Here is a 27,468-nt window from a genome sequence, read left to right as displayed (position 1 = left end):
TGATAATTTAGCTTTTCCTGCTTTATTTGTCTCACAGGATTATGGTACACACTCTCCATCCTTCACGGGGCATCTTGAGATCAATTAGCAAAATGCCAGGTTCTCAGTTTCCCACATTATGCTTCCTCATTATTCCATCTTAATTGCCAAGAAAATCTCGAGCCTGGAAAACAACAAAATATAGATAAATTGCTAGATAATCATCAACTTTGAAAATTACTACAGAAATCAATAGAATACATTAGTAGACCCAGATTTGAAGAAATGTGAAATAGACCTACAAATCAACATTTAACTTTATAGCTGCTCAAAAATACATGCCATTATGCTGATATGGGAGCACATGCCACTAGTCTTGACTACCTTGAGGCCACAGAAGGATGAGGATTTAGGCTAAGGAATTTGAGGCCAAAGTGGCAAAAACCTAGCTCTAAAAATTGACTCACATAAAAACCAAACAGTAATCACATTTTTAAAAAGGAGCCTTCACGGGTGATTTCTATGAAACATGTAATTAGGATCAGTAACAATAATTCATGATCATGTCTAAATGTAGAAGAAGAAAATTGACTAATTCTTTCTGTAAGGCCAGAAATACCAGCTAACTCAGCATAAGAATGGAAATTGCAGACCATCTTTTTATAGATGTTGACGCAGATATTAAAAACCATTACCAAACTGAGAACAACAACAAAAAGAATGATTGGACTTCATGATCAAGAGGGACATTGTCATATGGGAAGTTTCCAAAAATCATTTTGATAGAGCAAAACTCTGGCAAATCACTTATTAAATTATTGTAAAACCTATGGCCAATTATGACCAGAGGAAAATTCTTTTTCAATCCACTTAACGGCAGCTATGAACTGTTTTCATACTTAATGGTGTGAACTAAAGTATTTATCAATTTATTTTTAGGAAAAGAAAAAAAATGTATGCTTTTCTAACTTATAAATATTGTTTCAGAATATTAAATGATATTTTATACATCAAAAATCAAATAGCATATGCAGATGATACTATTATTTCTATAAAGTTTCCAAGCAATTTCCATGAACTAATGAAACATAAGAATTACTTGAATAATGTCATGGGTTGAATGCTCAACATTAAATCACTTAAATTATATACAGTAGCAATGAGCAGTGTTAAAATTGAGGCACAATCCATTCACAAATATAGGGAAAACAATATAAATGAAAGTATTAACAAAAGAATTTTTCACTGCAAAGTAAAAAATTAAGGTGAAATTAAAATGCAAAAAAGATCATGGAAAAAATGGGATAACTGTTAATATTCAATAATTGAAAGTTTCAGTTTGGGTTTTAAGGGTTGATAGGCTTCCTCCAGATTAGCGCGTGGCATGGGGCCAGGCTTCCTCCTCCAATCTGATATGTATTATATATATATATATTATTAATTGTGTTATTGAGCTCTATAGTTTCTTTATTCGACTTTTGGTTAGAAGATCTATCCAATGGTGAGAGAGGTGTGTTGTTAAAGTCACCCCAGATCACGTTTTGGTCAATTTGATTCTTGAACTTGAGAAGAGTTTGTTTGAACATAGGTGCGCCATTGTTTGGGGCATATATATTTATGATTGTTATGTCTTGTTGGTGTATGGTTCCCTTGAGCAGTATGAGATGTTCTTATTTATCTATTTTGATTAACTTTGGCTTGAAGTCTACTTTATTTAATATAAGTATGGAGACCTCTGCTTGCTTTCAAGGTTCATGTGAGGGGTATGTTTTTTCCCAATCTTTCACCTTAAGTCTGTCTTTTCCTGAGTCTCCTGGAGGCAGAATATTGTTGGATTTTTTAAAATCCAGGCTTCTAGCCTATGTCTTTTGATTGGTGTGTTAATCCACTAGCATTTAAGGTTACTATTGAGACATGGTTTGTATTTCCAGCCATCCTTATTTATTTTTGCTACTTGACTTGAATGTTAATTATTGTTTAATTTTTAATTGGTATCTACATATAGGACCCAGCATTTTAATTGAATATGTGTAGTGATCAAATATGTGCAATTTCTACCTTCTAACATATCATTTTGGTGTTTGAAACCTGTGAACTCTTTTTAGAATGTCTACAGTCTAATAATTACTTGTCCAATTCCAACTATGGGCTATAAAACCTAAGAGTTACTTTTCCCTCTTAACGGCTTTTTGGCACTCCTTGCCATCTGTCTCTTAAAACAGATAAAAAAGCTTTTCTCATTTGTGGTTCTTTGTGATCAACTTTTTCAGCTTCAATATATGAGTGCAAACATACAGGATTTGTGAAATAAGAAAAATCACTAGAAAAAGACAGTCTCCCATGGTAAATATAGAAAAAAGAATATAAATTTAAAAACTGTAAACTATAATCCCAGTGCTTTGTAAGGCTAAGACAGGAGGATGGTGAGTTCAAATCCAGCAACAGCAAGACCCTGAGCAACTTGGTGAGATGCTGTCTCTAAATAAAATACAAAATAATAGTGGAGATGTGGCTCACTGGTTGAGTTCCCATGAGTTTAATCCGTGGTACCCCCCAAATATATTAGGGTTCACGTTTAATCACTAGGCCTTAGTTATTTTTTGGTGAGATCTATATATAAATGGCATATGCCAATACTTATGAATTTATTTTATGTAAGTCAAATATAATATAAATATTTTTATACTATAATCTTAAATTGATCTATATTAGCATGTAAAAAATAACTTAAAAATGCTTTTAGGTGAGGCTGAATGCCTGCAATCCCATCGGCTCAGGAGTCAGAGGATTACAAGGCCAAAGCTCAGTAACTAGGCAAGATTTTCTCCCAATATAAAAAATGGCTTGTGAGATAGTTTAATGACTAAATGCCCTGGGTTCAATCTGGGGTACAAAGGAAAGGAGGAGGGTTTTAAAATTGCCTTGTCTCAACAACAAAAAGACATGTGAAATTTAAAACCAAAAACTGCATTCCATCACTTTTCTGTGACACACAGAATCTGCTTCAATTCATTTTAAACATTTGAATCTTACACAATCTAAGTTTTCTAACACTCAATAAATGACATGTTTTAGTCACGTGTGTCTCCAGGCCATTGGATGAATTTAAGATCAGTGTAGCTGAGGAATCTGCAGTCATACAAACTGGAGTGTGCAGGTGCCGTGAATTTGCAGTAATAGTCAAGAACTCATGGACGGGGTGTTTATTGCCTTGAAACTGTTGGAAAATTGTTTTTCTGATGATCAACTTCTATACTAATATTGGGAAAAACGTAGACCCTTTCCTGATAGTATGCTTCAAAGAAAGGGACACAATTTCATGCAATAATGAGGAAAACTAATCTTCATACAGGTAGTGGCTAGGAGAAAGCAGTCTGGTCATTCTGCTAGCTCCAGTTTTGAACCATAATCATCACTAAATGATGTGCATCAAGTATGATTAAAATTGTGTAAATGTACCATGGTAGTGTTGTGAAGAAATATCTATAGTAATGTCCCTTTTGAGGCTCCATTGTTGTTAGGAAGCATCCTGGAAAATGGGAATAATTCATAGAGGACTGAAATCCTGAGCCATGTACCTTCCCAGCTGTGCACATTATAGTCCTGGAGATCATGAGACATAACACAAGCTCTCTGACATCAAGGAGGTAATCTGAGAAACACCCCTCAAACAAGGGTCTACAGAGTGATACTTCCAGCTTGGTCCATGGATGCCCTATTGTACTGGGCACTCATGTCCTTTATGCACTGGAGAAATCAAGCTGCCCCATAGAGTGGGCATTCTGTGTGGAAGGATATGTAAATCACAGGGAATCTAGCACAGATTTCTGAAATAGGTTACATTTGAAGAATTCACATATGGTAAGAAGAAGGAAAGGCCAAGTGAGGAGATGAGAAAAAACAGATCACACATGAAAAAGAAATTTTCAAAAAACATCACAAGTTTTGTTTGTTAGAGCTGATAGTAAAGACTCCCTCTAGTACCTGGATCCAGGAAAGAGTCATGTTAGATATGGTGCTGTCACTAATGTCAGGGGAGGCTGTGTGATACATGCAGCATCATCTGTGTTGCCACCATCTAGTGAGGACTGCTCAGGCAGTGGACACGAGCTGGTGGTCAGGACAGAAGTAGAGAGAATTACAGGAGAAGGACACCCCGCTGCAAGTCAGGGTTAATTGGGCCCTCTGGGTGGGCACATTCCAGGGTGAAAGTGAGAGAAAGAAACATCTCTTCTCCCATATGCAGTGTGAGCACCATCCTGTTCATACCGGAGAGGACATAGGATCTGTCACCCCTAACAACACATGTGCAGACTTACAGCTTGGTGTTGTCCTCATCACCCAGCTCAGCTTCACCACGACTGCCAACCCTCCCCATGTCCTCTTTGTATAAACTAACAGACAAAAGGGAGATGGAGAATTGAGACTGGTCTTGCTTCAAGCAAGTGGGCTTGGGACTGATGTCAGCCTCTGCAGAAACCTCTTACTTGTGGCTCTTTGTGTACTGGGAATTCATAAATAGTACTAGGGAGAAATGACTGACATCTCAGAGAGGGCGACACCATCACCCAGCCCCTCTGCTGCAAAACACACCCTCCAGTAACACGACGAGCAAACCCTGGGCAAGACTTGACTGAATGAATGGCAGCTCTTTGTGAGAAGTAGATATGAGAACCATGGGTTGCTTTTGTAAATTGTCAGGGTTTGAAAATACAGCTCAGGGTTCACACTTACAGCTATGATATTTATATTACTATTATTTTAAATTTCTCCTCAGAAAAGCCACTAAAAGAGAAATTGTTCTTTAAAGTCAAGAAAGAAGAAGCCTCAGAGGTGCTTCTCTGTGGGGACAAGTGCATGGAGTATTGCATATAGGGCACAGGTTAAGGGCGTCTGGGTGGCAGGCCACTCCCCATGCTAGGCGTGTGAGTGGCAAACTGCTTACCCCATCAGCACAACTCTGGGCACGAGGCCATGTGTTGCACACCCACTCTTTGATTTTTCACTTCAAGGACAGTTAGCAGACATTGCATTGGTGGCTGTCTATATTTTGCTTAGGCACTGCCTGAGTACATATACATGGTCACTGCACAATAAAATCAGGCCTGCTTCCTGATTGGTCTCTGAAGATCTTGATTAGAGACCCTACAGCCACACTCTCCTCTACTCTGTTCTGTGGACCTCCTCAGGGATGAGAGAGCCCAAGCACTTCTCTGCAGACCCCAAGCTCTCATTCTGGGAAACCTACACGATCCTGCAGGAGGATCTTTTTCCCCTGACTGATGTTGCGATGGAAGAGTCAATTTCAGCTTTCAGCTTTCCTGCTTTATCTTGTTCTGTGGGTCTTAGGGTAACATTTATCTGTGCATGGTAATGACATGAAAAATTGAATTTTGGAAAAAAATCTGAAAGTGACCGGGACAGGATGGATTTCAAGTGTCCTGATTGTTTTTCTAAGCAAAATTGAATTTACACATTTCCATTATTAGATATTACAAAAGGTTTTTAGTGATTAAAACAGAATGGACTAATACATAAAAATATTCTTCCAAATTCTTGTGAATTATATTCACAAGCCTATAATTTGGCACCATGAATTGGAACTTACCAGCACATTTATTTAATTTTCTAAAATATTTAATGTACTTCCTTCTGATCATGGTCCCTTGTTTCACATTTACCAACTGAAAGTTCTTAACCATGTGAGATTCCATTCTATAAAATGAGGATTTTAACATAGAACCTCATTTCCATCAAAAGATTTCAAAATGTACAATTACTCAAACCATAATTGTTGTATGAGTTATGAAGATGACCAAAGCAAGATTATTAATCAAAATATTAAAACTTATTAATTCCCTTGTAATAACTGTACAAATTAGTGTTAAAATCTCTACATGACATACCATATGTAAGTTATGTCCCATGAAGTTATTAAATTGAAAAATGAAGAAGTAAAACTGACATTCCCTATAAGAAAAATTGACTCATTTTAGCAGGATCTCAAAGAAGCAAACATCTTTAGAAGACAACATCCTCATTACACCATACAGAACATGGTCCTCTGGGCTCCAACAGTTCTAATTAGCCCAAAGGACCATGTTTAGTATCCTCCAATGAGGATATTGTCTTCTAAAGATGTTTGCTTCTTTGAAAAGCAAAGAAGCTACTGGGAAAGCTCACTAGTAGATTGAATTTCCTCCTCCAATGCCCTTTTTAGAATCCACACTAACTCTGCATCTGACGACACAGAGGTACTTTGTCACCTGAATAAGCTGAGCAGAGCACAAACACTTGTAAGTTTTATGGAAAGGATGTGTTTAAGTTCTGTCTCTGCAGATTTGTAATTTTAATGTCTGTAGAAAAGCAAGAAGTTCCCACTGGAGAACACAGAACTGTGGCTTCCCCAGTGGGACATGTCATCTCTCTCAATTTTATTGTCTTCTCTGATGGATAACAGCAATCCAAGAGATCTGGGCTTAAACTCTTCAAGTTTCCTGGACACATCTGGAAAAGGATCTTGATTGAGATCATTTTCTCATGTTGATAAGGAAACTTAAATTACTCTAATTCTGGTCCTAAAATCAAATTAGTCCAACCCTGTCCCACAACTTATAATGCCTCTACTTTGATGTGAGGGACTCCTGGAACCCCCATAATTTCCCTGAAGCCCTGAAGTGTGTGATGGGCTCCTCTTTCCTAGTTTGTACATGGAGCACACCTTCTTGGGGGTAGTGATGGTTTGGTAAGTCATCTTTAAAAAGTGACAGTCCCGTGGCTCAAGCTCTAAGTGAAATAATAAAATTAAGAAAAGAAGAGAAAGAGCTATAGGTCACATGTTGTAGAAATCACAGGCAGATGGAATCTAGTGAGAGCCGAGGCAGAGTCCAAGCTGGAGTCCACTCTAATAAAACTACAGGATCAACTCCACCTTCTCTGAGAGAAAACCATGTAAAAAGCAGGCTCCGTCTCCTGGGTACTGTATAAAAATATACATAGAAGCATTAACATGCTATATTAAAAAAGGATCCCCATTATCTGGAGTCAAAAGAAAGAACAGTCATTTCAAGCAGACCCACTTATGTTCCAGTTGTAGAAATCAGAAGATAGTTCTTGAACACTGCCATTATCAACATGTGAACGGTTAGTACAGGCATGATAATGAATGAAACATTCATTTTTTCTAGAGGAAATTGTAAACTTGGACTAAATGGAAATATATAAAATGAAAACTTATATCTACAGACAGAAATTTCACATGGATGGGATGAGGGAGGTTGGAAAACTGAAGAATAAAGTCACAACAATTGCCAAAGCATGAGACCTCCAAAGCCACATGAGAGGGAAACATAAAACAGGAAAATGGTGCAAGTCATTGAACAAGTATTTCAGCATATGAACAGTTAGGAAAGACACATCAGGGGTGGAGGAAAAGTATCCCCTCATGCAGCCCCCATGCTGGACCAGCCACATGAAAGTTTTGTGCCTTTGGTGAATTGAACTCTGCCTTACTCCCTGGCATAGCCCATTAATCACCAAGGTGCCACCTGGAATTCTGTCCCTCATACACACTCACCTCCTGGGAGGCTTCTGAATGAGCCATGGCAGAGAGTTGGCCAGTACTCCCAACTTTGTGGAGCCAAGAAGAGCTCATTGGAGAGGTGGAGAATTGCAGACCACACCTTTGTTGTAATGTGGACATGCTGTGTAATTAGATGTGGTTGAGTCCAATCTCTTTGTAGCCCTGATTTTTCATAGAGAGGAAAATAATTTCATCGCTAATTGTGAGGATTAGGCCAAAACATACTGAATAAGTGGGTTCCTACCAGTTAAAGAAGGCTCTCTGTGGAGCTGGGCATGGTGGTATTTAACTCTAATCTCAGCAGCTTGGAAGGCTGAGGAAGGAGGATCATGAGTTCAGAGCCAGCCTCAGTGAAAAAAAATTTACTAAGCAGATCAGTGAGATCCTGTCTGTACATAAAATAGGGATAGGGTAGTGGCCCAGGGGTTGAGTGCCCCTGAATTCAATCTTCGTCATCATACCCCCCTAAAAGAGAATGTCTGGGGAGTGAGTCTCAGGCTTTTGATTTATAACAACTTTCATGGAGATCTAAAATGTAGAACTAGTATAGAATAAGTGTTATGGGCCAAGCTCTGGGGTGGATGTGCATGCATTTGAATCCAGGATTTTATGTATATTTATATATATTATAGATTTGATGTTGATCTACTGATGGAATATTTTCTACAGAAGGCATGTATTTGCGTTAGTTAAAGTCTGAAATAGTAGACATATATTTTAAACCATCTACAGCTACATATTGAAAAATAATAGTCATCAGAAAATCATGTATGTGAAGCTAGCTCATTTCATGATTCTTTAGAACATGTAGATCTATAAGGCAAGATAGTGAGAGAAACAATAAAACTGAAACATTAATGAACTTGAGATACCATTTAAAAATCTGAGGTGAATGTTGGTTCACAATCTGACTTCCATAACAAGACCCCTACAGCACAAATATTAAAAATCAAGAATAAAGGGGATAGATTCAAACTAAAAAGCTGCTTCTCAGGAAAAGAAACAATAATGAAGAAAGAATCTACAGATTTTATACAAATATTTACTACACATAATTCAGAAAAAGCACTAAGGTCTAGGGAATATAAAGAACTCAAAATTTACAACCAATAAAAAAAGAACTCAAAATTAACACAAACAACAACAACAAAAACCAATTAACAAATTGACTCACTAACTGAACAGACAACTTCACAGAAGAAATATAAGCCATCAACAAATATATGAAAAAATATTCCACCTATCTAGCAATTAGGAAAATGTAAATCAAAATTACTTTAAGATTTTATCTCACTTCAGTCAGAATGGCAATCATTAATAATACAGGCAACAATAAATGTTGGTGAGGTTGGGGGGAAAAAGGAACACTCACACATTGCTCATGAGATCGACTCCAAATTGGTGCAACCACCATGGAAAGCAGTATGGAGACGCCTTGAAAAACCAGAATGGAAAGATCATTTGACCCAGCTATCCCTCTCTTCAGACTATACCTAAAGGACTTAAAAACAGCATACTACAGGGAAACAGCTGCACCAATGTTTATAGCAGCACAATTCACAATAGATAAACAATAGAACCAACCTATGTTTCCTTCAACAGATGAATGGATAAATAAAATGTGAGATTATATATATAATTTCCCCCACCAATGGAATATTACTTAGCTTTAAAAATGAATGAAACAATGCCATTTGGTGGTAAAAGGATAGAGTTGAAGAATAGCATGCTAAGTGAAATAAGCCGCCCTCCCACACACACTCAAACACAAAGGCCAAATATTCCCTCCAATAAGTGTATGCTAATTCACAATGGGGGTGGGAAAGAATAGATATTTAGATTAAGTAGAGAATTGCAGGGAGGCGAGGGAATATGGGGATAGAAATGATAGTAGAATGAAACAGACATTACATATAGTACATAATATATAGAGATGCTAAAGCACTCAACAAGGGAGGGGGAGAGAATAGAAATTCAGTGGATTAGACAAAGTTGGATTGAAGAAAAGAAAAGGGAAATAGGCGTACAAATGACAGTAGAATGAATCAGACACAACTTTTCAATGGTTATATATAAATACACCACCAGGGAAGGTCCACACCACGTACACCTCAATAATGGAATGCTAACTAAAATGAGTTTTACACCATGTATAATATGTCAAAATTTGCTCTACTATCATGTATACCTAAAAAGAGTAAGAAATTTTAGAAATGATAAGGGATAATTTGTATACTGAGAAGGTTTGTGCGTAAAAAACTCTTCAATGAATGCTAATGTCATTAAGGTGAAATAAACGTATAAAAGAGTACCTTGAGCCCCTACAAAACAACAATGGTAAATAGAGTTGCCCAAGTCATTCTGTACAACTATCATTTATCACAAATTTTTTGGTTTGCAACTCCTTTCTATTTGTTTTATAAAGCAGCACAAGAACAATACTTACAAGTTGAGCAGAGAGGAAGCATTACATAGCAGTGTTATGAATACTATAGTGTTGTGTGCACTCAAAGAAAGCATTCTCAACTTCCTCCCCCGTGCAATAAAAAGTCATGCAGTTGAAAGACACACTAGTTACGGATTAGATGACACATACATGTGTTTGTGACATTCAGTATGTGGGCAGCTGCTCAACTTGGCAAGTCAGATTCAATAGATAAGGAAGACACAGTCATCACACAAGACAGTGTTTCCTTGAGTAATACTATGAAAGCAAGAGAGAAAGCAAAAGTAAAAGACAAAGGCAACTCTATTGCCAGACTAGGAAAACCCCGACACTGAACCTATGTACTGGGGAGTCCCAAAGAGCTTTTCAGGGTTCTGACTGGGAAGTGCTGGGCAGAGCTTCCTCTCCACAGGTGAGAGTCTGAAGTCTTGTTCTAACTTGTATTGAAAGTGAGGTCAAATAAACACAAGTTAGAACAAAGAAAATTTCATTCCATCATCTTGCATGACCTGGTGATCCCCTGAAGAACACCAAGTCCTCCCAAGAGCAGGTCAGACCCTAGAGGAGCGAGTGATAGCCTTGAGATGACTAAATAAATTGGGATTCCAATGAGTGAGCCACCCAGCCAGGTGCATTGAAAAACCAGCATTCTTTATCTGTTTCATCAAGGACTTCAGACATTATTCAAACAAGAAAAGGGAAGATCTTTAGTATTTTCCTTAGACCTCTAGGACTGAATCTTCCCTCCTGGCCTTATAAAGAGTTTAAACTCTCATATGTAAAATGAAGCCAGTTTTCTGCATAAAATAATGTAAACATAAGCATGAAACCTAGATATTTACCCTTTGGAATAAAGAATGGTGTGAATATTATTCACCTAAAACTTATCATTATATTTCAAGAGTTATTTTCCCAAATAAAGTTAAATGAAATGTTGGTGGGTGGTGTTTTGTTGACCCAAAAGGCTCACATATGCAGAGAATATTGTGTTTTTACTTTTTGAACAGGACTTGTAGATGAGAGTCTAAGGTTTATTTCAATCAAAATTGTGTTTCTCTCTCTGTGGTGTCATGGGCTCTTGGAGCTATAAGATCTGAGGAGGGACATGGTTAGTTTATAGTATCTTATAATTACTGGGTTGCAGAGGGTTCTGAGAGACCATGACACATGCTATCTACCATATAATTCAATAAGTATAACAAACATTATATTCTGAATTATTAAGTAGAACCAAAGGGTCTACAAAATCAAAATATATAATGAAATAAAAAATGTGGGGACATAAATGCTCCTACAGTATGTCTTTTTCTTTTTACAGTCATCATTTTACATGTTTCTAGCTACACTTTTTTACTGGGTATGCAAAACTAAAGAGGTGGTACCAAATTGTGATGTTTTTCCTACACTAGAGGCGTGTATAGTCACCTCAGTGATGAAGGTCATAGAATTCATGAGGAACTGCATGGTTTCTTCAGTCCAAGAGTCAGCATGGGCTTATGGACCATGTGGATTCCCCAGGACATTAAGACTATTTCCCCCTTCAGCAACCCTCCTTTATTGCCTGAATACGCACCTTGGCTCCTAGTCTCTTGGGTCTTTCTCCTCTCCCTGATTGGGAGCTTGTATAACTCTCCGGAGTTCTAGATCCCTTAGGGTGTACTGCTAATCTATAAGGTGAAATGTTGAACTCATGATTCAAACTAGGGATATCTGGGCATTATTTTAGTATCCCTAGGTCCTTCCTATAACTCTCTTCATTTTCCCATAATTACAAACAAGAGAGTATATAATTTACATAAATAATATTCTCCAAATAATACTTGATTAAACATATGAAATAATTAATGGAGATGTTATAGTATTATTTACCCAACAGAATGGTTTACTATTGCATCGATCCATTAGCAAAGTGAACAGTGGGAGATGTGTGACCTAATAACATCATTAAATGTATGACAAGGTTAACATTAAGAAATTTACACTTTATTTAGCAACAATATACATCTGTTATGAAATATAAGTAAAAACGCTCTGTAAAACTTGCATGGTGGACCATGCTTTGACCCTAGGGATGTGAGAAGCTTTGCAAGTTCAAAGTCAGGCTCCATAACTTAGTGAGGACGCATGCAACTTAGCAAACCCTATCTCTAAATAAAAAAGAAAAAAAATCTGAGGATGTAGTTTACTGATTAAGTGCCCCTAACTTTAAGGAGCTCTGAAAATTTTAAATTTTAAATTTCATATAAATCTTAAGAGACTCTGAAATAATCAACTCCAGTTGTGAAAAATGAGACTCTTTAGTAATTGTTGATTTATACTAAAATTATATCCTTTTAGGGATGCACAATTCTATACTTGTATTTTCTTATTTCTATCATATCACCTAAAGATGTTAAGAAAAATTTCAGCAAATGTCCAAAGTGATTACCCATTTTCTATATTTAAATGATTTTTTCTCTCCTAGGTCCCAAATACTACAAGGGATGGGCTATAGATATGAAACTTACTACCATCTTTATATTTGTCAAGGTGTTTTTGTAAATATTTTGCTGTTATCTAAGGTACACACTTTGAACAGATGCTACTCCACATTTGCTACAGATATGAGGTCAGTAATTTAAAAATGTCGGAAATTTGAATACAGTCTTGGACACATTCTTTGGGTTTCCATATGCTATAAATCCTCCAGTGTTTTAAAAATGATGGATCAATGGCCAAAAGCTTTGCAAAAATTTTTCCGTACATCTTCTCACTCATATGAATTCTGAGGTGCTGAGTAGGATGTGAACAACTATTGGAGACTGTGTCACCTATTTTATATTTATATGATTTCTGTCCTATCATATCTCTGGTGTGAAATAGGGTTGAACTACTGTGAAATAGGGTTGATTCATCCTTAAGACACTGATGCAATGTTTTCATTGTAAAACTTCTCTCCAGTATAAAATCTATAATGTTTAGTAAGATGTGATCTTCAATATTAAAAGCTTTGCCATTCTTCACATTTATAGGACTTCTCTCTAATATGGGTTCTCTGGTGTCGAGTAAGTGATGATTGTTGATTAAAATCTTTGCCACATTCTCTACATTTGTAGGGCATCTCTCCAGTGTGAATTCTCAGGTGCCGAGTAAGTACTATTTTTTGATTAAAACTATTGCCACATTCTTTACATTTGTAGGGCTTCTCTCCAGTGTGGATTTGCTGTTGCTGAGTAAATGATGATTTTTGATTGAAACTCTTGCCACACAATTTACATTTGTAGGGCTTCTCTCCAGTATGAATCCTTTTGTGACAATTAAGCTGTGAGATGATATTAAAAGCTTTGCCACATTCTTTACATTTCTAGGGCTTCTCTCCAGTGTGGTTTCGCTGGTGCTGAGTAAGTGATGATTTGTGACGGAAAATTTTGCCACACACTGTACACATGTAGGGCTTCTCTCCTGTGTGCATTCTCAGGTGCCGAATAAGATCTATTTTTTGATTAAAACTTTTGCCACATTCTTTACATTTGTAGGGCTTCTCTCCAGTGTGGATTTGCTGTTGCTGAGTAAATGATGATTTTTGATTGAAACTCTTGCCACACAATTTACATTTGTAGGGCTTCTCTCCAGTATGAATCCTTTTGTGACAATTAAGCTGTGAGATGATATTAAAAGCTTTGCCACATTCTTTACATTTCTAGGGCTTCTCTCCAGTGTGGTTTCGCTGGTGCCGAGTAAGTGATGATTTGTGACGGAAAATTTTGCCACACACTGTACACATGTAGGGCTTCTCTCCTGTGTGCATTCTCAGGTGCCGAATAAGATCTATTTTTTGATTAAAACTTTTGCCACATTCTTTACATTTGTAGGGCTTCTCTCCAGTGTGGATTCGCTGGTGCTTAGTAAGTGATGATTTTTCACTAAAACTCTTGCCACATACATTACATTTGTAGGGTTTCTCTCCAGTATGAATCCTGTTGTGGCAATCAAGCTTTGAGTTTGTATTAAAACTCTTGCCACACTCTTTATATTTGTAGGGCTTCTCTCCAGTATGAATCCTTTTGTGACAATTATGCTGTGAGATGCTATTAAAAGCTTTGCCACACTCTTTACATTTGTAGGGCTTCTCTCCAGTGTGGATTCGCTGGTGCTTAGTAAGTGATGATTTTTCACTAAAACTCTTGCCACACACATTACATTTGTAGGGCTTCTCTCCAGTATGAATCCTGTTGTGGCGATCAAGATTTGAGTTTCTATTAAAGCTCATGCCACACACTTTACATTTGTAGGGCTTCTCTCCAATATGAATCCTTTTGTGACAATTAAGCTGTGAGATGGTATTAAAAGCTTTGCCACATTCTTTACATTTGTAGGGCTTCTCTCCAGTGTGGATTCGCTGGTGCCGAATAAGTGATGATTTGTGACGGAAAATTTTGCCACACACTGTACACATGTAGGGCTTCTCTCCAGTGTGCATTCTCAGGTGCCGAATAAGATCTATTTTTTGATTAAAACTTTTGCCACATTCTTTACATTTGTAGGGCTTCTCTCCAGTGTGGATTCGCTGGTGCTTAGTAAGTGATGATTTTTCACTAAAACTCTTGCCACACACTTTACATTTGTAGGGTTTCTCTCCAGTATGAATCCTGTTGTGGCAATCAAGCTTTGAGTTTGTATTAAAACTCTTGCCACACTCTTTACATTTGTAGGGCTTCTCTCCAGTATGAATCCTTTTGTGACAATTATGCTGTGAGATGCTATTAAAAGCTTTGCCACACTCTTTACATTTGTAGGGCTTCTCTCCAGTGTGGATTCGCTGGTGCTTAGTAAGTGATGATTTTTCACTAAAACTCTTGCCACACACATTACATTTGTAGGGCTTCTCTCCAGTATGAATCCTGTTGTGGCGATCAAGTTTTGAGTTTCTATTAAAGCTCATGCCACACACTTTACATTTGTAGGGCTTCTCTCCAATATGAATCCTTCTGTGACAATTAAGCTGTGAGATGGTATTAAAAGCTTTGCCACATTCTTTACATTTGTAGGGCTTCTCTCCAGTGTGGATTCGCTGGTGCCGAATAAGTGATGATTTGTGACGGAAAATTTTGCCACACACTGTACACATGTAGGGCTTCTCTCCAGTGTGCATTCTCAGGTGCCGAATAAGATCTATTTTTTGATTAAAACTTTTGCCACATTCTTTACATTTGTAGGGCTTCTCTCCAGTGTGGATTCGCTGGTGCTTAGTAAGTGATGATTTTTCACTAAAACTCTTGCCACACACTTTACATTTGTAGGGCTTCTCTCCAGTATGAATCCTTTTGTGACAATTACACTGTGAGATGGTATTGAAAGCTTTGGTACACTCTTTACATTTGTAGGGCTTCTCTCCAGTGTGGATTCGCTGGTGCTGAGTAAATGATGATTTTTCACTAAAACTCTTGCCACACACATTAGATTTGTAGGGTTTCTCTCCAGTATGAATCCTGTTGTGGCGATCAAGATTTGAGTTTCTATTAAAGCTCATGCCACACACTTTACATTTGTAGGGCTTCTCTCCGGTATGAATTCTCTGGTAATTTTTAAGGCTTGGGTGTTGACTGAAACCTTGGCAAAATAGTTTACATATGTGGGGCATCATTCCAGGGTTTGTCCACTGGTGACAAATAAGATTTGAGCTTTTATTAGAAGTTTTGTCACATTCTTTGGATTTGCATGGCATATCTTCTCTATGAACACTGTGATGTTGAGTAAAGTTCTTGAGTGCATTGCATTCTTCACATTGGTAGGTTTTCTCTGCAGAATAAATTTTTTGGTGTTGAGTAAGGGTTGAAAAACTTTTTAAGGCTTTCCCACACTTTTTACATTTACAGGTCTCTCCTTCAGTCTAAATCCTCTGATACTTAACAAGTTGTAACTTATCACTAAAAGTTTTTTCACATTCTTTAAATTTGTAGAATTTATCACTGTCATACTATCTGCTGTGTTTAAAAAATATATCAAAGAATTTGCTTGCTCAATATCTTCTATACTTATAGGGCTCTCTTTCTCTATAAATTTTCTTGTATTAAGCAAGCTCTGCACTGTGGTTAAGAGCCCTTTCACATATCTTACACTTGCAGTTTTGACTTGGCTATGAATATTTTCATGAATAATAGTTTTTGATCACTAAAGCAAGACTTTCCTACATTTTTCATCTTGGTAAATTTCCTTTCGACAAGGACTAGGATTTCTCTACATTCATAATTTTTATCACCAATATAAATATACTGGTCATTACTAAGGGTAGAGACATGGCTTTTTGTGTTACTTATAGCATTATCTATATAGTGCACTTTCCACAAATCTGTATCAGAATTGTCATTGAGCAGTAGTGGGGAAGTAGAAACTTTTCTACAATTCTTAATATTATCCATTTGGGCACAAGGAGAAATTCAACTTTTGTTTCAGAAAAATGGACATTCTATAAAGAAACTACCAAAAGGATCACTTTTAGAAACAACTTTTCTGTGCAAATGTTTGAGTGGAATTTTAAATCAGTGCTACTTTTATAATTGCCCAAGTTGAAAATTAATGCATGGACTAGATTTCAAATTTTCCACTTTCCCTTTTAGTTCAAAATGGCTGTGGATTTATTCTTAAAGATATATAAATCTCCTCAAAATAATTGGAATACATTGAATTTTTGTTTCAGATATTAATTGTCTCTGGTACCTTTTGACCATAAAATTTTTATCATAAATAGGGACTACTGATTGATTTTGTCTATTATAATACAATTTTTGAACTTTACTCTCACCTATATTTTCCCATTGTTTTCTTGGTTGTATATTGTCAAAGTCACACTTTCCATATCTTCCCTCTCTCTCTTTTATTCCCTGCTCTGGTAAAATTTGTCGAGGATGATGAGAAGTCATGGCTGTAATAAATAAAAATAAAAAACATGTTTACTTACTGTACTGGGCTGAGTATATTTTGAAAACCTAAGAAATTACAGCAAAAAATACCATCAGCAGGGGAGTCGATTATTAAATCCAACTCCATCATTATTGTAGAAATATACAAATCAAATAAAAATACAAACAGAAAATTATTTTGAAGATTTTCCTAATCATCTTTGTGTTCACAGTATCCAAGATGAGTACATTATTATGGAGAGTAATATAGTAGAGAAAAATACATTGTGTTACACAAAGATTTTCCTCCTTTAGAATATATTTTAAAAATCTATCAACTTTCTTCCATTTCATTTAAATATAAAAACATAAAATATGTGAATATTTGGGGACTGTTCAAAAAGGGGTTCCTGCTTACCAACAGAAAAAAAATAACATGGCTAAATCAACTGTAAGCAAAGTTATGAATCACTCAAAGGGAATAGTCAATTATCATTTAAAATAAGTTTACTGAACTAAACCAACACACAAAAAAACAGAATAAAATTAGTCAAGAATTGTTAATAGTAATAATCAGAAAATGTAGGTTGAAAGACTTTCTTTAGAAAACGTCTGAAAGAGTCAGGGGTGGTTGTACATAGCAACATAGGAGGTTGAGCTAGAGCATCAAAATTTGAAGGCCAAAGTAAAAAATGCAAAGTGCTAAATCGCCCTTTATTTCTCTTTCCAGTACTAATAAACACATCTCAGAAAATAGAAAATATGAAACATCCAAGCAGCTCAGTTTTCTCCAAGTTGTAAAGACTCAAAGTAGGTTTTAATCCAAGTTTAAAAACTCAGGATACTGAGAGCATCCAAGAGAAAAAGATGGGTCACCTAGAAATGTGTAATCATATAATTGTGAAATCCTTAGTCGAATCTTCACAACACAGGAAGGAATTCAAGTCTATCAATATTCAAGGGATGAAAGAATAAAATTATCAACCAAGACATTATATTCACAGCTACTACCTTTCAAAAGAGAAGGAAAATGAAGACTTTAAACATATAAAAATATACACACTATTCATCAACACTGGATCTGTTCTCCAAAAAGTAGTCCTTCATAATAAAATGTAAGTGCACACCATCATAAGTCATATAAAATTTTAAATATTTCTTGGCAAAAATAATTCTATTTTATTGTAATGACAGGCCTCCAAACATGTAATTTTGCAATAGAATTTGAAAGAAAAAAGCATACCAACAATACTGTTAATAGGCATATATACCTGTAACAAAAATATGATTTTAAAAGGACATAAATATGTTCAGTTTTTTAATAAAGTGAAGTCAAGTTGTTACTCATACAAAGTATGAGTACGAAATTCTTCATTTTTAGAGTTTTTTGTTGGCAAATGCAAGATTACAAAATTCTGATTAAAACAAAACTTGGATATCTGAATTAACTCTAAATATTGCAACTGTACATAGTCTACAGGATACTCTAAATCTAAGAACACACACATAATGAAAACAAAGGGATATAATAATAACACATACAAAAGTGATCAAACAGAACCTGGGCTGTCTAAATTATAGTACACAAAACATAGTTTAAGACAGTTATAGGACATAGAAGACATTTTAAATTAAAAATAATTTTGAAAAGAGGCAAAAGAGAGAAAACGACCCTTTCCCTAGGTTCTGAATTAAGAGTAAATACATTTGCTACGTACTTCATACTTCCCAAACACACAAAGAAAACACCGAGAGGGTTGAGTGAAAACAAATTATATTCACAGCTACTACCTTTCAAAAGAGAAGGAAAATGAATAATATTAAATGACATACTAAGAGACATCAATCCCCACTTACTGAAAAGGGAAATACAGTGAAGCAAAATGGTAATCACAAAGCATAAGACTTTGAAAATATTTTGAAACTACTATAGACTTATAGAATCTGTGTTCATAATCACAAGTGGGATATTATGCTGGTTAGATCAATTTTATATATTAAAACAAAGGTTAATAAATATTTACGTGATAGTTATTTTGTAACCAACATGGAATAAATATTTGGAATCAAAAGTGGTAGGGATTTTCAAAAATCCCTAAATATGTGTCAGTTGATTGAACACTCTTGGGCATGCTGTTGTTCAAAATTGAAAAATTAAATTTAAAGATGTTTATATGACTTAAAGTTAACTAGAGGCTCCATGTAGTATTCGTCAACCTCCTATTGTTAAAAAAATTTTTTGCAGAGAAATCTATTCTTTAAATTGTATAAATAAGACTATTTCCCTGCTAAAAAATATACTAAAAGTTACAGCATTCAATTGTAAATGCAAACACAGAGTCAGGTAAACGGAGTTCTTAGTGAGTGTGGCAATAAGCCCTCATATCAATAGCAAATTAAAAACATTGCACACTAGTGTTGTTACATTGTTATTCAACAGAGCCATCATGGGGGACACAAACCAAATATCCCTTGAGAAGAATGATGAGCAATATTGGAATATAGAAACTATAGAACTTTGAAGTCAAAGAATTTATTCTAATTATAAATTTTACAAAATGTATGTATACTAGGTTAACTGATATGTCACAGAGAGAATACTGCAGAATTCTAGAACGTGAAAACATCTGTAAACTAAAGAAGCAGCTTTCTGAACAAAAGAGAATAGTTTTGTGATGAGATGACAGAAATGAGCCCTTGCTTTCTAGGCATTCTTTCTTTTTTTTTTTTTTTTGAGATGTTAACTTTGTAGAGATCTATTAATAAAAATTTAAATTAATTTTACTGAAATGTATATTTAAAATGTTGGAGACAGTTTTATTTTGTGGTTTTCGTTACAATGAAAATTAAAAGATAAAGAGAATTGCAACATTTCTCAAAGCTACATTTCAAATAATGTGGTCTTTATCCTATAAATAAGAACAAGCTCATCCATATACAAATGATGAGCATGCATGTAATCTCAGCTACTAGGAAGTCTGAGGCAAGTGAATTGCAAATTCAAGACATCCTCAATAACTTAGTGAGAACCTCTCTCCAAATATGAGTGAAAAGGAGCTTGGGGTGTAGTTCAGCATGAGAGTATCACTGCCATCAATCCCCATTACATTTATGCATAGAAAACTTCAATTTCTACGTACATGGGCAGAATCAAAAGCCAATGAAGATAAAATACAAAAGTCATGGACAAAAGAGGCTTAATATTTATACAAGCAAAAGCACATATAATATTATTGGCAATAAAAACATGAATCATACATATCTTAGTTTGTGAAGCATTTAACTAATATGAGAAAACACAATCCTTAACAGGGAACCTACTGTATACAATTAAAAAAAGAAAAAAAACAAGCAATTTTTAAATATCTACCAATGTATTATTTTACAAATCCTCTAACTCAAATAAAACTTACACCATCTCTCCAAACAGCAGTCTTTGTCCAACTTGACATTCATTCCATGGCAGATAATTTCACAGAAAATCCATTACACACATCAGAAAAAACACTGATAAGGAAATTTTAGTGAAAAAATGTACAAATAAGATTAGAGAAACTGACTGATGATAGTAATGTATTACAATGGGTGAACCTAGAGGTCTCCAGAAATGTGCAAAACTTTCCTGCAAATAATGGAAGAAGGGCTGGAGTTGTAGAGTCATGTTAGAGAGCTTGCCTAGCATGTGTGAGGCCCTGGGTTCAATTCTCAGCACCATATATGGATAAATAGGAAATTCATTAACAACTAAAAATATTTTTTAAATTATGGAAGAGCTGTCAGATAATATTGACACTCACAAGGTAAAGGGAGTGTTTTGTTGTTAATTTGAATGTATGGAGGAAAAGCAGGATACTACATAATTTTAAAGCACAAAACACAGGACAGGTTTTTCTGATAACAAGAGAAAGAATTCAAAGCTTCTCAAAAATATTTTCTGCTGGATAATGTCTCAATGAACATTTTTGATTGTAGGCTTCCTCCCCTACCTCAACTATGTCCTCTGCTATATGTGGGCCACAGGATTTGACATCACTGCATTCCTCTAAGTCAACCATATGTCAAGTGAAAGATATATATATATCTTGCCACCAAAAGAAAACATTAATGGTGAAAATAAACATCATTAACATTTTCTTGTCAGCACCAAGAACTACCCCATCTTCTTTATTGAAAGCATAAATCTGCAACACATTCTTGTGGAGAAGTTCCCAAAAGATCTACTTCGAGGGAAGAAAATTAAATAATGATAATTAGGAATTTTGAAGGAAAGTTATGCTCACCCACAAAGACTAGGTTGCTGTAGTTCTCCAACATCACTTCTCTATATAAATTCTGCTGGGCAGGATCCAGGCATTCCCATTTCTCCTTAGAGAAATCAATAGCGACATCCCCGAATGTCAATGGCTCCTGAAATAAAAATTGTTAGATCAATAGAACATGGACCAAACCACTATTCAGTTTTTAATTTGAATTAAGAGTTTGTAGAACTGACTGTCATGTAGGAGAGTGACTTTAATTATGTAATAAGATACTTTCCATTACCTAATTCAGAAGAAAATACATGAGTCCAAATACAGTATATATATACCAGATCAGAGTGATGTGAAGGATATATACCATAACCCAAGCACTGAATAAAAGCCCAACTCCTAACTTTTCTGTCATCAGTGAATGTGAAATTTGGCGGACATTTCAGATGCAAATCAGACTTCTCAAACATATTCTCATAAGGTGATTGTGTACAAGGGAGACAAAAAGAATGGTAAAAAAGCTTTTGAAAACAGTCTGGTTCCTATTCTCTCTGCTTTCTATCCATAAGATAGATTGAGCTCCCCAATACAATTAGTTTCAAGTATCATCCATGAAACATTCCCAATGTGTAAAATATTCATAAAATATTAATGTTTGGAGACAGGTAAAGTGACACTTCTACCTCGTGAAAAGACAAACTTGAAATATTTCAAGTTCTATAAGCAGTTCAACGAATGAATCAATTTGGTACAATAGAATGAACAATGGGTCACAGAAGACTTCAAGGTGGAGATTAAAAAATTCTTAGAGGTAAACAAGAACATAGACACAACATATCAAAATCTCTTGGACACCATGAAAGCAGTACTAGGAGGAAACTTCGTTGCATGGAGTTCATTCCTTAAAAGAAGAAAAAGTCAATAATGATCTCATACTTCATCTCAAAGCCCTAGAAGAAGAAATCAACAGCACAAGCAGTAGAAGGCAATAAATAATTAAAATTAGAACTGAAGTTGAATTAAAAAAAAAACAATTAAACCTTGACAAAAAGTTGGTTCTCTGACAGACCCCTAGCTATGCTAATGAAGAGAAGGAGAGAGAAAATTCAAAGTACCAGCATACATGATGAACATGGCAATATCCCAACAGACACTAGAGAAATAAAGAGGATATTTAGAAATTATCTTGAAAATGTATACCCCAATAAAATAGAAGACATTGAAGGCATCAACAAATTTCTTAAGTCATTTGACGTGCCCAGATTGAACCAGGAAGACATACACAATTTAAACAGACAAATATTAAATGATGAAATACAAGAGCCATCAGAAGCTTATCAACAAAGAAAAGCCCAGGCCCAGATGGATACACTGCCGAGTTAAACAAGACCTTTAAAGAAGAAATTCAAAATACCAATATTCTTCAATTTATTTCAGAAAATACAGAAAGAAGCAGCACTTCCAAACTCATTCAATGAGGCCAATATCACCCTGATCCTCAAACCAGGCAGGGACAAATGAAAGAAAGAAAACTTCAGGCCAATATCTCGAATGAACATAGATGCAAAAAGTCTGAATAAAATTCTGCCAAATTAAACACAAAAACATATTAAAAAGGTCGTGCACGAAGATCAAGTGGGGTTTGTCCAGGAATATAGAGTTGGTTCAATATATAGAAATCAATAATGGTAATTCATGACATCAATAGACTTAAAAATAAGAATCATATGATCATCTCAAGAGACACAGAAAAGCCATTTGGCAAAATACAGCACCCTTTCATGTTCAAAAAATTAGAAAAACTTGAGATAACAGGAACATACCTCAACATCATACTGGCTCTCTACACTAAGCCTCAGGACAACATCATTCTAAAGGGAGAAAAACTAAAGGCATTCCCTCTAAAAACTGGAACAAGACAGGAGTGCTCTCCCTCACCATTTCTATTCATCATATTTCTTGAAACACTGGCCAGAGCAATTAGACAGATGAAAGAAATTAAAGGAATAACTACAGGAAAAGAACTCAAATTAGCACTATTTGCGGACAATACAATTCTATACCTAGAAGACCCCAAAAGCACCACCAGAAACTTCTAGAACTAAAAATGAATTCAGCAAAGCAGCAGGATATAAAATTAACACACATTAAAAAAGGCATTTCTGTATATCAGTGACAAAGCCTCAAGAAAGAAATAAGAAAACCTACCCCATTTACAGTAACTTCAAAAAAAGAAAACATTAGAAAACATTAGATACTCAGGAATCAACTTAAGAAAGAGGTGAAAGATCTATACAAGGAAACCTACAGAACCCTAAAGAAAGAAATCAAAGAAGACCTTAGAAGATGGAAAGATCTACCTTACTCTTGCATAGGCAGAATAAATATTATCAAAACGACCATACAACCAAAAGCACTATACTGATTGAATGCAATTATGAACAAAATACCAATGACATTTCTCATAGAAATAGAAAAAGCAATCATGAAATTCATCTGGAAAAATAAGAAGCCCAGAATAGCTAAAGCAATTATAAGCAGGAAGAGCAAAGCAGGTGGTATGACTATACCAGACCTTAAACTATACTACAGAGCAATAGTAACAAAAACAGCATGGTATTGGCACTAAAACAGGCTGGTAGACCAATGGTACAGAACAGAGGACACATAGACTAACTCACAAAATAACAATTATCTTGTATTAGACAAAGGTGCCAAGAACATGCATTGGAGAAAAGATAGCCTCTTCAACAAACAGTACTGCGAAAACTGGAAATCCATTTTCAAAAAAATGAAACTGAAACAATATCTCTCACAATGCACAAAACTCAACTCAAAGGGGATCAAGGACCTACAATTTAAAACAGAGACTCTGCATCTAATAGATGAAAAAGTAGGCCATAATCTTCATCACATGGGGCTAGGCCACCCCAACTTCCTTAATAAAATGCCTATAGTACAAGAATTAAAACCAAGAATCAACAAATTGAATGGATTCAAATTAAAAGTTTCTTCTCAGAAAAAATCTGAGGTGAACAGAGAGCCTACATCCTGGGAGTGGATTTTTACCCCTCACACACCAGATAGAGAACTAATATCTAGTATATAAAGAACTCAAAATGCTAAGCACCAAAACACCCAATAATCCAATCAACAAATTGGCCAAGGACCTGAACAGACACTTCTCAGAAAGGATGTAAAATCAATCAACAAATATTTAAAAAAGTGTTCATCATCTCTTGCAATTAGAGAAATGCAAATCAAAACCACTCTAAGATATCATCTCACTCCAGTCAGAATGGCAGCTATCATAAAGACAAACAACAAGTGTTGGCAAGGATGTGGGGGAAAAGGCACACTCATACACTGCTGATGGGACTACAAATTGGTGAAAACAACATGGAAAACTGTATAGAGATTCCTTAGAAATCTGGGAATGAGGGGCTGGGGATGTGGCTCAAGCGGTAGCGTGCTCGCCTGGCATGCGTGCGGCCCGGGTTCGATCCTCAGCACCACATACCAATAAAGATGTTGTGTCTGCCGAGAACTAAAAAATAAATATTAAAAATTCTCTCTCTCTCTCTCCTCTCTCACTCTCTCTTTAAAAAAAAAAAGAAATCTGGGATTGAAAAAACAATTTTACCCAGCTATTCCTCTTCTCGCACTATTCTCAAAGGACTTAAAAACAGCATACTATAGGGTCATAGCCATGTCAATGTTTATAGCACCACAATGAAGAATAGAAAACTGTGGAGCCAACCCAGATGCCCTTCAGTGGATGAATGGATAAAAATATGGGGCATATATACACAATACAATTTTACTCAGCAATAATAAAATCATGTTAATTGCAAGTAAATGGATGGTATTGGAGAAGTGAAGTTAGGCAAACCCAAAAAATAAATGTTGAATGGTTTCTCTGATATAAGGAGGCTGACTATAGTGAGGTAGGTAGGGGGAGCATAGGAGTTATAGATTAATTTTACAAAGGGCAGGGGGGTTGGAGGGGAGGGGAAGAGGCAGGGGATTAGCGGTGATTGTGGAATGTGATGACACCATTATCCAAAGTACATGTATGAAGACCCAAGTTGGTGCCAACATAACTTATATAGAACCAGAGATATGAAAAATTGAGATATACATGGGTATTAAGAGTTGTATTGCAGAATGAAATGAGTACATATATAATGGCATAAATTAGCATGAATATACTTTCTGTACAGAGATATGAAAAATTGAGCTCTATGTGTGTGATAAGAATTGTAATGCATTCCACTGTTGTCGTGTATTTAAAAAAATAAATTTTTAAAAAAGAATGGTATTGAAACCCATTGGGTAAAAAATAAGCCTACATGGCTATATAACTTAAAAACACAGAGCTGGAAGGGAAGATGCATGAACAACATGAGAAACCAAGAAAGAATGTACCCCAAACAAAGATGCTACATTATTAGAATCCATGATCAGAATAGCAGGATAAATGGGAGAAGGTACATAATTTTCTGTGAATTAAAGGATTATATGAGAGCAAATACAGGCAGCAAAGGATCATTTTGATAAATACTTACATAAGCAAAAACAGAAAGCAAAAGATTCCTTCAATAAGGAGATAGAGATTTTGAAAAAAAAAACCAGAGATCCTTGAAATGAAGGAAACAGTAAACCAAATTAAAAACTCAATAGGAAGCATCTCTAACAGAATAGATCACTTGGAAGACAGAACGTCTGACATGAAGGCAAAATATATAATCTTGAAAAAATAAAGTTGACCCCAGTGAAGATGGTAAGAAACCATGAGCAGAAGATTCAAGAATTGTGAGATAATATGAAAAGACCAAATTTAACAACTATTGGGATAGATGAAGGCTTAGAGGTCTAAACTACAGTAATGGACAATCTATTCAATGAAATAATACCGGAAAAATTTCCAAACACGTAGAGTGATTTGGGAAATCAAATACAAGGATCGTATAGGACACCAAATGAACAAGACAACTACAGGTCTACACCAACGCACATCATAATGAAAACACCTAGGATACAGGAGAAGCAGAGCATTTCAAAAGCCACAAGAGAAAGGAATCAAATTACATATGGGGAAAACCAATCAGGATCTCTGATTTCTGAACTGAGACGCTGAAATCTACAAGATCCTCCAACAGTATAAACCAAGCTCTGAAAGAAGTGGATGCCAATCAAGAAGCATACCCAGCAAAATTAAATTTTGATTAGCAATTAGATTTCTATTCAGATGTTATTTTATGACAAAATAAAAACCTTCCATCATACACAAAATTAAAAGAATTTACGAAAAACCTGCACTACAGAACATCCTTGGCAAAATATTCCATCAAGAGGAAATGAACAACAATAAAAAAATCAGAAAAGGGTAGTATCACTCTAAAGGTAAAAACCTATCAAAGAGAAACTGACTTAGTTAAATACCAAAAATAAACAAAAATAACTGGGAATACAAATGTTGTCTCAATAATAACCCTGAAAGTTTAGTTCCAACTTAGCAATCAAAAGACAGGCAGATTGGATTTTAAAAAGACCAAAAATATGCTGTCTACAAGAGACTCACCTCATCGGAAAAGACACCCACACACTGAAGGTGACAGGTTGGAGAAAAGTATATCACTCAGGCTGGGGCTAGGACAGGGGCTCATTGGTAGAGCACTCTCCTAGCACATGTGAGGCCCTGTATTCGATCCTCACCACCACATAAAACTAAATAATAAAGGTATTGTGATCATATACAAAAAATAAATATTAAAACTCATACCACTCACATGGACTGTGGAGGCAAGCAGGGGTTTTCATTCTTATATCAAATAATGTGGACATCGACTGAAAGTTAATCAAAAGGGATAAAGAAGGACACTACATACTGCTTAAAGGAACCATACACCAACAAGACAGAACAATTGTAAATATACACCCCCCCCAAACAATGGAGCATCTATGTTCAAACAGACTCTTGTCAAGTTTAAGGGCCAAGTAGACCACAAGACAATAATTCTGGGTGACTTTAACACACCTCTTTTACCACTGGATTGATCTTCCAAACAATATCCAGACAGAAACTATAGAACTCAATAATACAATCAATAACTTAGATTTAACTGACATACATAGACTATTTCATCCTTCAACAGGCGAAGACACTTTCTTATCAGCAGCAAATGGATCTTTCTCTAAAATAGACCATATGTCATGCCAAAAAGCAACTCTAAGCAATACAGAAAAGTAAGGATACTACCCTGCATTCTATCAGATCATAATGGAATGAAATTAGAAATCAATGATAAAAATAGAAGCTACTCCTATACC

At 35.6% G+C, this 27,468-nt stretch overlaps 1 protein-coding gene across 1 annotated transcript in view; it reads right to left on the bottom strand.

The window, feature by feature from the left end:
* The window catches only part of LOC144371256 (uncharacterized), a 63,778-nt gene extending 37,054 nt beyond the window's left edge, over window positions 1–26,724 (bottom strand). The window contains exons 1-3 of the mRNA XM_078033664.1: window positions 26,720–26,724; window positions 13,851–15,307; window positions 12,810–12,817 (exon numbers count right to left, since the gene is read on the bottom strand). Coding sequence (XP_077889790.1) covers window positions 12,810–12,817; window positions 13,851–15,307; window positions 26,720–26,724 — 1,470 coding nt within the window. The remainder of the gene's footprint in view (window positions 1–12,809; window positions 12,818–13,850; window positions 15,308–26,719) is intronic.
* Between the last annotated feature and the right edge of the window lie 744 nt (window positions 26,725–27,468).

The sequence above is a fragment of the Ictidomys tridecemlineatus genome, chromosome 16, assembly GCF_052094955.1.
Source record: "Ictidomys tridecemlineatus isolate mIctTri1 chromosome 16, mIctTri1.hap1, whole genome shotgun sequence".
In the NCBI taxonomy this organism is placed as follows: Eukaryota; Metazoa; Chordata; class Mammalia; order Rodentia; family Sciuridae; genus Ictidomys; species Ictidomys tridecemlineatus.
Note: the sequence above shows the minus strand (reverse complement) of the source record. Positions and strands in the feature narration are given on the sequence as shown.